At 43.5% G+C, this 18174-nt stretch overlaps 1 protein-coding gene across 2 annotated transcripts in view; it reads right to left on the bottom strand.

Annotated features, from left to right (window-relative positions):
• LOC148103150 (butyrophilin-like protein 2) overlaps positions 1-18174 on the bottom strand; it is a 67169-nt gene that overhangs the window by 34072 nt on the left and 14923 nt on the right. The window contains exons 1-6 of one of the 2 annotated variants that reach the window (XM_087838495.1): positions 14086-14119; positions 11113-11460; positions 10525-10848; positions 10337-10438; positions 4994-5326; positions 4881-4927 (exon numbers count right to left, since the gene is read on the bottom strand). In XM_087838495.1, coding sequence (XP_087694621.1) covers positions 4881-4927; positions 4994-5326; positions 10337-10438; positions 10525-10848; positions 11113-11460; positions 14086-14119 — 1188 coding nt within the window. Of the gene's footprint in view, positions 1-4880; positions 4928-4993; positions 5327-6295; positions 6304-10336; positions 10439-10524; positions 10849-11112; positions 11461-14085; positions 14120-18174 lie in introns of those variants that run through there. The other variant, XM_087838494.1, reaches the window with a different exon arrangement.

Below are 18174 nucleotides of genomic sequence, written 5' to 3'. Positions count from 1 at the left end.
CTGTATGTCCACGATGTCCACGAAACGTTTTGCACCATCAAAAAATAAAATTGGCTACTTGATTTCACCTATCGCTGGTTATTTTTAGAACATAACACCAGCGATAAACGAGGGACAGCTGAGAAATATAACATTTGAATCCGTTTTCTCTTTTGCTCTGAGGCGCGGGGAAAAATATCGACAAGTTGATGAAGATCATTTACAGATATATTGGGTAAATGCCCGAGACATCTATACAAATGTAAATCGACGCTTGATTTATTCATTTGCTTAACTTGTTTTGGACCGTAAACAGGGCGTGAATAGGACACCGGAAACAAAGCTCCCCACAGGAGTTTCCGCACCGGAAGTAGCATATGCTAACGTGCACATAGTCAATGCTCCAGTATAAATCCAAAACGATCTCCCAACCGGAAGTTCTTCACTCAACAAGCAATAAATAAATAAATAAACTCAGTACCTTGTGAAACGTGCACTTCCCACCAGATTAATCCAGGCAACAAGTTGTCTTCAGCTCCTTCAGAAACACTCCGCTCTGAATGCAGTAGCACAAAGATGAGGAAGGTCCGTGATCTCCACGTGCTCCACAAGCTACCTGTTTTAGCTTCCCACGTTGCCAGAGGTAGTCTGAGTGACGCGGGCACTCAGAGTGACTATCCGGGGTGTGTCCGTCGTTATCCAGTTCGGTAACGATCCTCTGCAGCTTGTTACGTCCCACAACTTTAGCGAAACGGCAGCTACAGTAGTCCTTATTAGCTAACGGCTGGGTTAGCCTCGCTTTAACTCAATGCGTGCACGGCTGCAGTAAACAAAACACACAGTCCAGCAGCTTCACGCCGAAACTTTACGTGTCACGTCACTAACTTACCGACACTGTGACTTATCTTTCTGAAAAGTCGAAACACACTCACTGATACTACATAAAAACAAGCTAGCTTCTCCGCATGCTCCGTGTAACTCACGCACCACCGCCCTCTCTCCTCGCGCTCTCTTTTTTCTCCTTTTCCTTCTCCACCCTGTGTTACCTTCACAGACCTTATCCCCGTAGGAAATTACAGTTCTCACAAACAAGTCACAAGAAAAGAAAGATAACTTATTTTAAACAATGCAAACATGTTTTTAATCAGTTGACATGAACTTTGATCTTTTTAATAAACAAGAAAATTTAAATAAATGAACTTTACTCTTTGATATTTATATTCTCAGACTTCACTTATCTTTTACTATTTATGCATCTTTTTAACCCGGGTTACATAATGAAAGCATACTATACTGTAAGAACAGAGGTTTATGGCTCCATAGTGTAGAGGTTAACATGTTGAGTGGTGACAATAATCGCCTTTGTGTTGCATTTGGTGTAAAACATGCAGAGCTGTGTGCTGTGATAGCGTCTTGTGATGAGGGAGCAGCTGAAAGTAGCTGCTGTACGAACACGTCCATGACTGAGGGATCTGTTTGAGGGGAAGGAGGTGAGTCTGTCACTTGGATCTACATCCGGATGAATAGAATCAAGTTTTTAGGATGATGCAACTTTACAGAAATAAAATAAACTACAGTGAGGGGCTTCATTTAGTAAACTCATGTTACAGAGTTTGTCGTTTGAATGCTTAAACCACTGCAGAGAACAACAGCAATCTCTCCTCCTCGACCAGGACAGGTTTACCGTCCTCCTCTAAATGTCACACAATAATAAAATGGACTCAAAACCCAAACTGGACAAAAGGGAATCCCAGTGAAGAACAGACGGTTTTCATTATTACAGTCAGGTTGTACAAACCAACATGTGTTAACTCACTAAGTTAACCCAGAGTTTGCTCATACGTTCACATGAAAGAGGCGGTGCTGGCAGCATGTAACCAATCTAAAGGGGGTGATTGATGGATCACATGACTCCACAAAAAACGATCCCTACGAGCTCCAACTACTAAAACACATTATCAGATAGGGATTAAAAGTCTATAAAAGAACACTATTGTGAAAACGAATGCTGCAGCAAATCATTAACCTGCTGATTTAAAGCACAGAGCAGTGAAATAATGGTTTTGTTGCTGAGCGCGCTCTCAGTGCTGCTGATTATTTCTCCGTGATGGCTGCACATTAAACTGGACCAACTGAAACTATAAAGCTTACTGTCCAACAGCCTGTGCAGCTTCATTTTAATGCACATCACAGTGAAATGAACGTGAGTGGTTGAACAGGTGTTCACTGCTATGCAGATGACACCCAGCTTAAACCATGAAGCCAGATAACACTTGCAAATATGTAAGACTGCGTTCTTCCATTTGTGCAACATCTCTAAAGTTAGAAATATCCTGTCTCAGAGTGACGCTGAAAAACTAGTTCATGCATTTATTACTTCCAGGCTGGACGACTGTAATTCATTATTATCAGGATGTCCTAAAAACTCCCTGAAAAGCCTTCAGCTAATCCAAAATGCTGCAGCAAGAGTCCTGACAGGGACTAGAAAGAGAGAGCATGAAGTGGCTGCTTGGTGTCTCCAGAGATCTGAGAACTGCTCGCTGCTCTGCACAGCATACTCTATGTTCACTTTTTTCCAAACTGCTTAGACGACCATGACCTGGATGACTGAGACACTACACCGACTTAGAGTTTAAAGCATCTTGAGACGACTGTTGTTGTAATTTAGGGTTACATAAAGAGAAAGAAAGAAATCTAGAAAGTCAGAGCAGCTGTCTGTGTTATGACTTACCATCAATATGATCATACTTCAAAAAGCAATACCTTCATGTTCAATGAATCCAAATCAACCTGATGATCAAATGACCTCAGATGAGCTGCTTCCTGAGTGGATTTGTTCCCTCTGTAGTGTTGAACATGAACAGCTTAGCAGGACGAAGAAAACGGGACAAAACCTCAGTGTGTAAGAACAGGATCAGAGCCTGAAGTGAGAAACTCCTCCAGGATCTACATCCAGACTTCAGCAGAGCCAAACTGGATCAGACTGTCTGCTGGACTCTTACACACATTCAGAGCTCAACATATACACTACACACTAAATAGTTGGATTGTGTTCACTGGCAGTGTTTTGTTGCTGTTTCAGACTCTGAATCTGAAGCTCAGCAGTGTGTTTCCTGTGTTTCTGTCTTGACATTGTTCCTTAAAGCAGCAGTCTCCAACCTTTTTTGCGCCACGGACCGGTTTATGCCCGACAATATTTTCATGGACCGGCCTTTAAGGTGTCGCGGATAAATACAACAAAATAAAACTAGTACCGGTACCGAAAAAAAGAAGATTTATTCATAACACACGTGAAAAGACCCAGGAAAACCGAGTTAACATAAAAACGATAACAAAATAATGCTGAAAACCGATAAAAACCCTGAAAACCAAACATTTCACACCTGAGCCTCAACTCTCGCCGCCCGGTACCAAACGACTCACGGACCGGTACCGGTCCGAGGCCCGGGGGTTGGGGACCGCTGCCTTAAAGGTTCCTCCATGTTTTCTCACTGTTGCTCTGATCCATGCAGATCACCATTACAGGCATTCAGCTTTCTTCTTCTACTCCTTCTTCTCTGTGTGCCATGTTTGAATCCTCCATCTGTAGTCAGGAGCAGCCGCTCCATCACCACAGCAGAACAACAACACTGGATCAGATTAAATTGTTATGACCGAGGTTAAATTCATAGAACAATAATTATCATAATATTTTAGATAAAAACCAACTTGACAAGTTAAAAAAGGCGAGTGAGAACAAAAAGCGTTACTATGGTTACTATGGACCTGTGATCATGCTGACATCACTGATCAATCACACAGATCAAACTGATTGTTACGGCCCGTCTAGGCGTGGCCAGACCATAATATACGGGTGATCCATCCCTGTGTGACCGTGAGCAGCACATCGCATAATTAGTACATTTTGATGGTGATTCATTTACAATGAGTGGGTTCAACACAAAGGAGCGGACTTCAGCTTCGGGGTGGAACTAACAGCAATACAACAAACAAACGGGGCTCAAGGTGTGATGGCTGCACAGGATGAGCCACACCTCAGCATTACTTCACTTTAGTTTGCTTTGCTGTCACTACTTTAAATATATTCTACTCATTGTCCAATATTGTTCCTTTATTATTTGTTTTTATTACACCTTCCAATGTTTAGAAGGCGTGCACACATATGAACACTGCAAGGTCAAAGTTCTGTTTTAGATTAATACATCTTTCTGTGTTTGAGTCACCTGGGGTTTCTCTCCTGTCTGGCAAAGGGCTGGGAGAGCTGAAGTACCACTGACAGCCGTCGTGCTTCATTGCCTGGAGGGTGTTTCAAGTTTGTTTAATTGTTTTGTATTAGTTGGTTACATGGCAGCCATTTTTTCCCCGTGTGTCATGTGGTTTAGCTAAACCAGTATTAACGTTCCCCCGTGTGTCGTTTCAGGAGGTCAGTTTGTTTCATGTTTGTTTGAGGTTTTGTTAATTGTTAACTTGAGCTTAGTCTATTGAGTTGACCTGTTTTGCTGGTCTGCCTGTTTAAGTTCTGGCTTTGTTAAATATCTTTTTATACTTTTGGGTCAATAAAACCCCATTTTTTAAATTAAACACCTGTGTCCTTTATGCTTTACTGCTTGGTCCCTGAGACAATGATACAAACAACATACTCAAAGAAATTAAACTAAATGACAGCAGCGTACCTCCAAAACTGACAAAAACAGGAGAAAACAGTGATCAAATACAAAGGCAGTCCACCCCTACATGCTCCTATGTAAATATGTTGTCTCCATGTAGTTAGCCAATCTGCAGGTACCGTCTCCAGGATCCACCAATGACAGAAATGCACCTGCAAACTTACATTTGCACATGAGAGACAACATTACAACAGCAGTCGTAACACTGATCGATCAGCCGTCAGAGGAGTCGGATCAATGGAGCTGCTTCTGGTCCTGATATCCTCTGTTTGATCCTGGACCTGCAGAGGAGACTCGAGACAGTCAGACACAATCACACAAGCCAACAAACAAACAGACAAACCAACCTTTGACTTTGAGCTTCACGGTTTTCTTTCTGATGAAGGTTCCCTTCCTCCAGACCAAACACTTGTACTCTCCACTGTCTCTCTCTGTGGGCTGTTTCAGGGTCAGACTGAGGTCTCCAGTTTCCAGCAGGTCTTTGTTCATCACAGTTCGGCCTCTGTAAACCTCGTGCTGTTCTTCAAATTGGTTTGGGCCGTTTGTAAACACGTGGGCCTTCTGGAACGGCTCGTAACGTTCCCATATCACTTGAACTTCCCCCGACAGGTGTTTTGTTGTTTTAAAGGGCAGCTGGACAGACTCCGCCCCCTCCTCCACCTCCACCTTCACTGGAATCACTGAAAGAACAACAAACACAGACAGCAGCAGGTTTTCAGAGGTGTAGAGAAATGCCATGTCCTGTTTGAATCATCCATCTGCAGATTCACTGAATGCTGAAGGTTCAAACAATCTAACGCACAAAGTCTGATTTGTGTTTACGAAGCAGCTCAGAGCAGATCTCGCTGTTCTCACAGGGGGGACATTATCAGGTTTTCTCCTGGAGGTCAAAGTTCAGCAGGTGTTTGTTCACTTCTCATTTTACACTCTGATCCTCGAGGACACAGGAGGAGCTTTCAGACCAAACTGTCCTGCAGACTCTCTGAGAGGAGCTCCTCCAACATCTACAGACTAACAAAGACTTGTTTTCTGTTTGAACGACACCACCAGCAGGGACAGGCTAATGTAATGGAAAAAGGTCTCCCCAATCTTACTGGTGGAATTGGAAAAGAATACAAAAAACTCCCACGAATGAGAAATGTGGGTGTTACACAACTCTTATAGCAAGGGGATGTAAAATATAAAAGGAAAACACAAAGTGGTCCTATTTACATAAGCAACTGAAGTTTGTATATGCAGGTAACGATGTACAGAAACATGTATAGACAACTGTACGGAGTAAGATAGCAGTAAGATGAACAATGGGCTGTGACTTTGATCATTAATATGCAAATTAAATATTTACATATTAATGAATAAATTAGCGGAACAAGTCAAGAAACCACCAGAGGACAGCTGCTAACTATATGCATTATGGGTAGTGTAGTATGAGAGACTCACCTTATCAGATTACTCAATTAACTGGTCAAAATCTACAGTCCTTCCTATTAATTGCTGCTTCCATAATTCCTCTTCTACTCCACTGCAATCGGGAAATATAAAATATTTAGGTATTAATATTTCTCCCAAGCTTGCAGATCTAACTAAATTAAACCATACCCCACTTTTAAAGAAAGTAGAAGGTGATCTGGCTAGATGGAAATGTCTACCCATATCACTCATGGGAAGGGTTGCTGCTATAAAAATGATGGTATTACCAAAAATAAATTATTTATTCTCAATGATCCCAACTAAACCGCCGCAAGATTGGTTCAGATCTCTAGATTCATATATGTCCAAATTCCTTTGGAAAAATAAGCCCCCACGTATAAGCTTAAAAACACTACAAAAGACCAAGGATAAAGGAGGATTAGAACTACCTAACTTTCAGCACTACTTCTTAGCCAACAGGCTTCAGTTTATCTCAGGATGGCTAAAACATACCCTCTTAGATGAACCTTGGCTAGATGTAGAACAAGCACTTTGCAATAATCTAGAGATTTCAGATCTACCATTTATCAGCTCAAACATCCAACGACATGAATGCTTCAAAAGCATCAACATCAGCTCTTCTCTGACAGCATGGTGGGAGTTTCTGAAGTTGACAGAGTCTTCATTAATCCCATGCAAACGTACACCTATCTGGAACAACCCTGACATATTACAAAACAATAATATGATAAACTTTTCAGATTGGAATGGTAAAGGAATCAAATATGTAGAACATATACTAGAAGGAACAGAATTTATTTCATTTGACAGACTAGTTACACAATATGGGATCAACAAGAAAAGATCTTTAGAATATCAACAAATTAAATCCATAATAAAAAAGAAATTTAAACTGGGTCAAGTTGAACTACAAACACCACCAAGTGTGGTTCAATTTTTTACTCTTAAAACCCCCAAATTACTATCCAAAATATACAGAATGCTTTCTAAAACAGATGAATCAATATCACTTCCTACTGCAAAATGGGAAGCGGATTTATCAGTTAACTTAGACCAAAACTTCTGGTCTCAGATTTGCTTAAAAACCTTTCATCTAATCAGAAATCCCAGTCTTCAATTAATTCAATACAAAATACTACATAGAGTGCACTATACAGGTCATCGGATGTTCAAGATGGGCTTTGCATCTACCAACAACTGCTCACACTGCCAAACCAATTCACCGGACAATTATATCCACGCTCTTTGGTTCTGTCCACCAGTTCAGAAGTTTTGGCGCGAGATATGTGAAGACTTATCAAAGTGTCTGAAATGTAACATTCCAACTTCCCCCTTAGTGTGTTTGTTGGGCAGCTTAGATAATGTCACTTCAGAAAAGAATATAGCCCATATGGTTTTCACTGCCCTATGCATAGCCAAGAAAACAGTCCTCATGAACTGGAAAAATAAAAACAATCTTAATTCTAACCAATATAGAAATTATCTATTAGATTACATTAGTCTTGATACAGCCTCTGCCACCACATCAGATCAATCGCTCTGGGCTCCTCTGATCAGCTCCATCACCTAGTGGGGGTGGGGGGTCATATTTTGGTCTCGCCTTCACTGTTGTGATTGGTGTGGGGGTAGGGTCAGGCTTAGGGCGTCGGGGGGTTCCCCGGGAGCATCTTCCTTGGGGGGCTCAACCCGGGGTAGCGGTCATGGCCAATTAGGGGCTCTGTTGGCTCTTAGGTGACAGCTTCCTCGTGGCTACGTGCAGCGGGGCTAGGGGAGGGTCTGTGCTGACGGACGGGGGTTACTGACCTGGTAGCCTGGCTGCCCCTGGGTGGGTCCGGGACGGGCGTGAGGTTCTGGGGGCGCTCCGGCTCTGGCCTGGGGCCCTGGCCGGGCCTCGGGGGCCTGGGTCCTGGTTGGTGTGTTGCCGGGGTTGTGGGCCGGTGGGTATATGGGGACCCGGTTCAGGGTGCCGCCAGTGCGCCGAGCCACCTGGGGGGCTCTTCAACTGGTGGGGGGGGTTGTCGCATCTTGCAGGAGCTTTCCTCTCTCAGGAACTCTCTCTGCGGGAGGGGGAGATACAGGAGAGGTGGAGGAAGATCTCAGCCTGGGCGTCTATTGTCTTATGTAGTCTGGAAGATGAGTGGATGATGGGGTGGGTGCAGTTTTCTCTGTTGTGGGGTTGAGTGGACTGCCCCGGGCTCTGTGGGGCCGGGCGGCGCCGCTGCACTGGGCCCCGGTTCGGATGGGCCTGGGCCCCCCTTCCCTGGCGGGTCGCGGAGTATGGGGGTGCCTACTGGGGTCAGCGGGGGAGCTGGCCCCAGGGAGGGGTCACTTGCCCCTCCCTTCCTTCCCTCCCCATCTCCAGCTGCCTCCCTCTTCCCGCTCCACCACAACCACCCACACATGCAGGGCCTTGGAGTAGGGGTGTGTCACCAGGGTGCAGAGGAGGTAACCCCCCCCTCTGTCCCCTTCTGGCTGCCTCTGCCTCAATTTTATCCCACAACTTAGACATTGACATTACTCACACTCTCATTACACATACATATAGGATCTTGGGGGTGGGCACGCTACACGGAATCCCAATTACCATCAGGGTGTACACCTCACCCCCGGCGTCGTTGCCCACCTCTCAATTTTAAATACACGTAGACATTGAGGGCTAGCAGGAGGGACTATGCGCTTACCTGCTGCTCTCTGGCAGGTAGCTCCATGCCCTCCTGGGTTTTAAATGCACCTTAGAACACACATACATCAACACTACAATGAGCGGGTGGAGGGAGGTTAGGAGTCTTCTCTCACCCTCGTTCTCTGCTTTCTGCTGGAGCAGGGGGGCTAGGAGGAGGAGTTGGCCGTCCGACTGGGATCCAGAATGTGGGGCCTCCCTGCTGCTGCGGAGTCGGGGCGGTCTGCTTCTCCCCACCGCAGGGAAAAGGGTAACACAACCTGGGTCTGGGTGCAGTTCCCCCCTCCAGGGGCAAGGGTACCTAGACCCGGTTCGTAGAGTACGCTTGGGGAGTGTGATTGTGTGTACAGCGTCTCTTTATGTCTGTCTCCACGTTGGTTGAGTGTGGAGTAAGTGCATATGAGAGCATGAGGGTGGGAATGGATGTTTATATCTGTGTGTGCCTGTATGTCTGTGTCTATATGTCAGGTTGGGTATCAGATGCCACCTCTCTGAGGACAGCTCAGGCCCTCCAAGGTTTGGAGGCCTATCTCCCCCCACCACTTCCCCTGCCGGGGGCGGACTCCCTCAGACATCGGTGCGTTGGTGGTTCTTTGTGTCCGGGGGTGGGCGTCCGGGTACACACCGGCTCACTCCTTGGCGGCTGCTTATCAGGGCCTGGAGCCTGGGGCTCGCTTGGGCCACTTCGGAGGTGGGGTGCCCCCGGCCTCTCGGCCTGGGGCTCGGTCACTCAGGCACAGCTGGCTGCCGGCGGAGCTCACGGGCACGTCACTGCAGCCCCCCCTGGCTTCTGCTCCGTGGCTGCTGGGTGACCCCTCATCTGGGACTCTCCTCAGCTCTTTCTGGGACAGTGGCACGGCTGCCCCTCTGTTGGTCTTCCTTGGTCTCTTGTGTTCTGGGGGCCTCTGGATGTCTGGAGTTTTGATCTCCTCCATACCTGCTTCATGCCCTGGAGGACGGGGCAGTGGCCCCCCACACCCTCTAGCAGATCATTACATGAGGGAACCTTTTAAGAAAACAAGCGCGTCCATGCTCACAGGTGTACACATGAGTGATCACACACACAAACTACACCCTTTTTGGCTCCTACCTCAATGCACACTGTGCTGTCGATCTTACGTGCTGCACAATAATGTTTAATATTTAGTATTTACTGTCATATTCCCATATATCATTGTGATGTGGTTTATTGTATTACTCTCGTTTTCTTCTGCTTGTTTTCTTTTTTCTTTCTCAACAGGTGATCCAGGTGATCAATATATGTATTTTTTTTTTCTTCTGCTTATTCTGTTGGTTTTTGTTTTTTGCCCTTCTCCCCCGTCCCTCTTCTCAACTGTTTTTCTTTCCCTCTTTCTTTCTCCCTTTTCTTTCCCCCAGTCAAGTCTGTCCCGTATTCAGCAAGTGAAAATAAAATAAAGAATAAAAGGTGAATCAAATGGACCATTACGGCAAAGCTGGGATGGTCAATTTGGTAAAGAAAATCCGTTGGGCATCTTTCTTCGCCTTTAGACAATAATTCTGATGGCAAAAGAGCCAAACGGGACAGGCAAAAAAAAAAAGAAAAAAAAGAGAGACTCACCTGACACCAAGGCATGACGGAAATGAAACAAAAGACTCACAGAAACAACTACAAGAAGAAGCAGGAACACCAGGAGAACTGTGGCCCAGGACGGAAACGGTTCTGTGGACAAACAAAACAATATCACATGACTGCTGAACGTTGTACTCAATCTGCTCTGACCTCTGACCTGTAGCTACATGTCTGACCTTTGACCTGCAGCACTACTTTCTGTCTCAGGATGTCTTTGTCCCTGTAGATGGTGCAGATGTATCCTCCACTGTCTCTCACTGTGGGGTGTTTCAGGGTCAGACTGAGGTCTCCAGTTCTCAGCAGGTCTTCGTTCATCTTCGTGCGACCACAGTAAAGGTCGTCCTGGTGGTCGCTTCCATTTGAACACCCATGGACCATCATGAGTTCTTGGTCAGAGTGAGTCCACTTCACTGTGGTGTCCTCAGGCAGGTCAGGTGTTGTGTTGCAGGGCAGGATGACGGAGTCTGAGCCTTCCTCCACCTTCACCTCCACCTGCTGGTCTGAGAGGACAATAAACCACAACATCAGCAGCAGCAGTCACACTGATGATAATCAAAGCATCTGTGTTTGTGATGGTCCTGTGTCTCTCTCCAGTTTTGTTTTGATGTTTCCAGACTGGTTGCGTTTAGAAAATGTTTCTGCCATTTTTTAGGTTTAGATTACTAGAAAGCCCCTTTCTACTACCTTTTACTGTGACCTCTGACCTGTGTCAGCACTGTATTCATCTTTGACTTGTAATTACAGACGTTATTGGAGTTTTTGACCTTTGACATGCAGCTGTACGTCTGTCAGTTTCAGTTCCTCCCTTCCAGTGCGGATGGAGCAGGTGTAGTCACCACTATCAGTCGGTCGGGAGTTTCTCAGAGTGAGGCTGAAGTCTCCAGTGTCCAGAGCATCAGGCCTCATTGATGTGCGCCCTCTGTAACGCTGGTTTTGTCCGCTCAGATCATCAGTTTCTTCTTGTCTCAGATGGACAGATATGGGGTTGAGATCAGTGCGAGTCCATATCATTGTGGGGTCCTCAACTACAAAAACTGTGTACTGACAGGGCAGCAGGACAGACTTTGCCCCCTCATACACCTCCACCATCACAGCCAGGGCATGCTGGGAAACTGGAAGGAGACACAAAAACAGAAACACTAATTAACTATAATTAGCCCATATAACGAGGATAGAAAGAGACTGAAATCCCCCTGCCTTTTCTCTCCCTACATCTGAGCAAGTGTGGAAAGGTTTAATATTTTTATGTGTGAAATGATAAAGCTCTAAAAAAGAGCTTTTCCATACAGTGGGATGCAAAAGTTTGGGCAACCTTGTTAATAGTCATTATTTTCCTGCCCAACAATCGTTGGTTGTTCCAATAAAAATGTCAGTTAAATATATCATATAGGAGACACACACAGTGATATTTGACAAGTGAAATGAAGTTTATGGGATTTACAGAAAGTGTGCAATCATTGTTTAAACAAAATCAGACAGGTGCATAAATTTGTTGTCATGTTATTGATTCTAAACCCTTTAGAACTAATCATTGGCTCGGTAAGCTCAGTGACCCCTGACCTACATACACAGGTGTAGAAAGTGTAGCTGCACTGCAGCAGCTACGTTTCAGATAACAGAAAATTGCTGACTGGGTTTCCCATGAACTGGTGAAAGACTGCACGAGATGAAGTCAAGCTATCTAATGGATAGCCACAGATAGTGGATATGTAATTATGCAATTAGACCCATTAGTCTGACACAAAGACAGACAACCATTCACACTACGGGCAAATTAAAATCACAGATTAACCTCAACCCCACTGACTGCATGTCTTTGGACTGTGGGAGGAAACCCTGAGAGAACCCACTCATACAGGAGGAGAACATGCAAGCTCCACACAGAAAGGCCAGATGCTGCAGTGAACTCAGAACTTACAGTGCATCAGTAAATTCATCGACTCGTGAATTTTTCTTAAATCCTCTGCAGCAGCATCAGAATTATGATGCGAATGCTCTGTTACCAAGATCAGCTCTGTCTCCTCTGGTTCATGTGTTTCTTTTATCTTTTTATTTCTTAATTTCTATTTGTGTTATTTCAGTTATTAAAATATATCTGGTGTACAGTATGATGATGTCTAAGGCAGGACAGGCAGGAGGAAAACATGGGGTGGAGGAGACGTAGATGTAATAAATGACTAGAGCACAAATAGAAATGAACAGCATATCGCCAACTGCTCTATTGGTAAGAGAAAAAACAACAACAAATGTACAACGTCTGGAAAACAAACATCTAAAAATTCACAGCTACATAAATCCACTTAAATCTTATCGTGGTGTGTGTGAGAGCGAGAGTGTGTGTACGTCTTCATCACAAAATGTATGAGGGTGGGAATCTGCTAATTATTTTTCATTTATTTATTTGGACACTTACAAAGTTAATTATTGTGTGATAATTTAATTAAAACAAGAATCATTGATAGTGAATATTTCTAGATCTACTATCACTCCAGTAATAAGGATTTCAATTTGAAGATGAAGTTTAAAAAAGCTAAACTCTCAATGTAAAAAGTACTTTTTCAATTTTCAGTTTTTAAAGATGTTTTTGAAAATAACTATGAAATCAGTTAACAAATCAGCCATGCAGTGTGATGAAAGGAGCTCTCTGATTGGTTAGAGCAGGGGTCCCCAATCCCAGTCCACGAGGGCCGGTGTCCCTGCAGGTTTTAGATCTCACCCTGAGTCAACACACATGAATCACATGATTAGTTCATTACCAGGCCTCTGGAGAACTTCAAGACATGTTGAGGAGGTAATTTATCAATTTAAAACAGCTGTGATGGCTCAAGGACACATCCAAAACTTGCAGGGACACCGGCCCTCGTGGACTGGGATTGGGGACCCCTCGGTTAGAGTAACACAAACATGCACTGATGCTAGCATTAGCTGTTTTAGCAAATTAGCTTAAGAGGTTCAATGTTGCACAGAGTGTGAATGCTGGAGCTAAAAGTCCTTTGTACGAGCACACACACCTGTTAGTAATGCTAAAGCAGAGCTGATGGTTCAAACAGGAGCGTAGAAAAAAATCCAGGTCAGTCTCCAAAGTAAATTTAAAAAAAAATTCCTACATGTATTTACTAATCTGTATTTTACTGTACAATTAAACACCAAATCAAAAAAGCTTTATGTCAATGTGTGTGAATCTCTTGGTCTTCCATATCAGACATCTGGTTCTTTGACACACCTGGAACACTGCACAGCCAAAAGTCCTCAATTTAAAAAGACCAGAGCACGTTTGTGCGTTCGGAACAAACTGTTACAAATAAACCAAAAACTAAATGTTGTTTGTTAAGTTTAACAATGACCTGTGAATCAGTGAAGCTTAAAAAGGCACCAGGATGAACCAGTGTGGGGACTACACAACACAACTAATACATTTGACATTATGGGCACTTTGTTAAACTGACCATAACTGTTCCCATTTATTTAGCTGAAGCTACAATAGATCTGGCACCAGGCTTCTTTTATAACCTTTAATGTGGCCAAACTTCACTACAGGCATTACTGTGGTAGTATTAGTGAAACAGGACAGGAACATTTCTTAAACAGATGAGCAGATACCAGGATCATGAGCATGAAGCCTGCAGGTTTCAGCAGGAGTAAAGTAACTGCAGTGAGTAGTTATACATGTTACACACTTCAAATTATTTTAAATAACCGTGTGTGTGTGTGTGTGTGCATTCAAAGAGCGCTCTCACCGAGTACCAGCAGCACGAACAACAGCAGCAGCATCTCCTTCTCTGGGAAAAACCTTTAGTTAGAAATCACTGTGGTGTTCGCTGCACTGCAGGCTTTGGTGCACGACGAAAAGTTTCCTGATAAGAAGACCCTCCTGAGTTCCTTCAAAATAAAATCCTTTACAGAAAAGGACTTTCAACATTAAACTTGGAGGAGAAGCGTTACAGCATGTCTCACACAGACTACTGACAGCTTTTAGCAACATGTGGATTTATATTCTGCTGGAACCTGAAGCTGAAAAGAAGGTTTGAAAGGGAGGACGTCAGTTTTAGTCTCTCTGATAGAAATGTTGAAGTTCTGCAAAACTGACAATAAGTTTTCAACCTATGAAAATGTTTTTATGGCTTTAAAAATAAAATTCAACTCTTCAAGCTCATGACTTTGTTTTTTGAGGTTTTCTCTTTCACTCCTGCTGCAGTTCTTATGTGTTAAAAAACACAAATTAATAATGTTTAAAAAATTAAGTATTATAATTACTAAGAAAATGTTTGGAATCATTTGTAAAAGGAGTGCAGCGTGTTTAAGAAGTTTAAAGCTTGAGTTTGGTTTTAGCTAACGAGCTCGCGCCATGTTGGAGATGATCACTCTGCAGTCCTTCACACACGTTTTACAGAGAGAGGAGGACGTGTTTCTGTTATTAAATATTTCCCGTTAACTTCATTTAATTGTCTCATTTGTCGCAGAGGATGACTGGAGGTGGTTGATCCACGTGGGTTTATATTAATGTAAGCTGACCTAATTACAGTTTTAGTTTTGCAAAACTGACAGTAAGTTTAGAAGCTGTATAGATGATGGCTGTGTGTGTGTGTGTGTGTGTGTGTGTGTGTGTGTGTGTGTGTGAGTGTGAAATAATAAAAACGAATAAATAATTAAACAAAAAGAAAAAGTATTAATATAATAATATGATCAACTGTCCTCACTGTTATTTCATAGTTTGAGTTTGGACCCCCAAAAAGGTCATGCCTTAAATTCTGACTTTAACTAAATTAATTACAGGGAAATTTTCCATGTATTTTGTTACATAAATACACTGTAAAATGTTACATTTATCATAATCTGGTCAAATTAAATGTAGTTGATTGGTATTCATGCAGGTTATACCGAACACGGTTTACTTAATGGTTAATTAAGTGAATAAACAAGTCTGTGATTGCTGTATTTCTGCACAGTGTTCATAGTTCATGTCATTGTGAGTTTGGTATTTGATTTATCTCCTGTTTTAGTTTTATTGTCAGAGTTTCTTAGTTTTACTTTTACTTTGATTCGTTGGGTTTCCGGTTTTCTGCCCTCCTGTGCGCCCTAATTTCATGTCAGGTATTCTCTGCTGTTGTAACCTTTTATTTTGGTAGTTATGTCTACTGTGTGCTGTTTCTGGTGTTGCTTTCTCTTCTTCTCATATTGAAGAGTTTTCAGTTACTGTGCACAAATGTACTCCATTTGTGTATAGGGGGTTTTCACATACTTCACTGAAGAGGTATGTGCCATCCTGCATAGACCTGATCCCCCTCTTCTGACACTCGCATGTAACATTTTCTAGATTTTCCCTGTTTGTTATCAGATGGATACTCAGTAGGTGAGGCCATAAATAAATGTCCCGTAGAGATATTCATGAACCCAGGAAACAAAGAGAGAAAAGAACAGATTGGAGATCAGAGCTGAACACACACTTTTTTAAAAGCATGCAGGAGCCGTGAGGACGAGCACAGATTCATTCATTCATATCTGCTCTGTAATCTGAACTCTCTCTCTTTCTAATCTCATGTCTGAAGGTGAGAAGGACACCGTCTCCCTAACAGAAAAGCTTCTCCACCCACACAGCTGAAGAAGATATTTACAGTGTGTACAATGGCATCACTCTTCCACACACAGACAATCACTTGTTGATGCAGCGTGGTCCAGCTGGGAGTAAGGAGGTAGGAAAGCTGAGCCAGTGTTCCCGCTTTAAAGAAGGCACCTTCAGCCAATCACTGACTCCACCCACAACTCAGCATAGTGACAAATACTCAGCACAGGCTAAACAGCACCACCCTCAGGCCAACATGGAGAAAAACATTCACACTGAAACAAGACAAATGATGATCTGGGCTCCAAACATTCATATCCAACACATGTAAAGCCTTCAAACGTCATCTGCTAATGTTTCTGTTTATTCTATGATTATTTTAAAATGAGCTCACAGCCACCTGTCGTCCTGCTGAGCTCCACCAAGGGGCCACTTTAAGGACCTGTCAGATAATCTTATTAGTCAATCGTTATCTTATCATTTTACAATTCTCTTTAAACTTTCAGCCGTTTAACTTCAGTGATCCTCAGAATGTCTTTGATATCCAGGAGTTTTACCCACGTCCAGTGAAAAATGACGATCAAATGAAAAAATCCACTTTTTCTTCTTTGACTCAGTTCCTGAAGAGGGTCTCATATCTGCCAGACTCCCAGAAACTCAGTGTGTTCAAGAGTGAGCTGACAGTCAGAGTCCCTTCAGTCTCAGCGTGATCCAACCATATTTGTGTGAACAGCATCACAGAGGATTCAGCTGCTTTAAATGGGACAGTGTGAGTAAATAACAGGGACTAGAAAGAGAGAGCAGAGTTCTCCTCAGTAACACCAGGATACCTGACCCGTCTGAGTCTCGCTTCCCCGCCTCCATCATTTAATGACGGCCTTCTCTACCATGTCTGTGCCGAGCGCTTTGGTCAGGGCCAAACCTTGTGTCACCATGGCAACTACACCATGACAGCATCCAGAGAAACTTGTGAGCCCACGACTACATTAGATGTTTGCTCTGCTGAATCCAGCCAGCCCCTACCTGCCTTTAGTCATATGGGATAAAACGGTGGGCAGAGGTGGGAAGTAACTAAGTACAAATACTCTGTTACTGTACTTAAGTAGGATTTACAGGCATCTGTACTTTCTACTCCTTACATGTTCAAACAGGCTGGTTACTTTAGGTTTAACACATTTGAGGGGAGTTATTATTTCATCAGTGCGAGCTTCAAACATCAAAGCGATTTGAGCATAAACAGAAACACATGAAAGGAAATCCTGTTCATTTATTAATCACATAAAAAGAGACCAAAGAGTCAAACTGTGAGTCACAGTCAGGGCTTAAAGTGGGCCATGTTTTTATTTGATATGTTTTTGGGACAACACCTGAACGCCTGCAGGTGTCTGGAAGTTGTGTTAGCGCTACTTTAGCATCTAGCTAGCCCTGCTGAAGAGCAGCGAGCATAAAGGGACGAACGTTTTTGAAGTGTCAGCTAATTTCAAATGCAGCGTTTCTATCAGCTCAACAAACATCAGCAAACACACAAACTGTTTGTGTGCAGTTTGTCTCACAGTGTGTTGCAGCTAAAGGTCCAGCTGCTGTATTTCACAGGGAGAGAAAAGAAAGAAAAGCTGCTGTAGGAGAGGAACCCAAGCTTTGGCATCGCTCTGAAAACTATCGCTGATCCTTTTACTCGCTGGCTTTCAAATAAAAGCTGAAATGAAATTTGTGGCGTTTGCAGGATCGAATCAATCACACAGGATCAGGGGATAAGACAGCAGAGCAGCTGATTTTACACCTGAAGATAAAACTGTAATGTTAGAAACATATGAAGATATTACACACACAATACAGACTGCAGCTCAGACAGCTGCTGGACAGATGTGTGTGTGTGTGTGTGTGTGTGTGTGTGTGTGTGTGTGAGAGAGTGTGTGTGTGTGTGTGAGTGTGTGTGTGTGAGTACTGTAACTCCTTTATTTCACACAGACAGCTTCAGCATTTGTTCTGCTTTCTCTGCTTTTATTTGAATGTAACAGAAAAATTTCCACAAACGTGTTTACAGGCTGACTTTAATGTGTTGCTGCACATGCTTGTCCTCTGGTCATGTGATCATGTGGTTTGTAGGAACGCTCCTCTTCCTCAGAGGATCCACCTGTGCTTCCTCTCCTCTCTCCTCCACCTGTTACAGTGAGGGAACGTCCTCCATGATGGAGGAGCTGCTGGAAAGTGCTGAGAGTTTCCTCCAGAGTGAGACCTCTGTCACAGTTCAGAGGATCTACGGCAG

The sequence above is a fragment of the Neolamprologus brichardi genome, chromosome 3 (assembly GCF_056152115.1).
Source record: "Neolamprologus brichardi isolate AB-2024 chromosome 3, ASM5615211v1, whole genome shotgun sequence".
Taxonomy (NCBI): domain Eukaryota; kingdom Metazoa; phylum Chordata; class Actinopteri; order Cichliformes; family Cichlidae; genus Neolamprologus; species Neolamprologus brichardi.
This window is presented reverse-complemented; position numbering and strand designations above follow the sequence as displayed.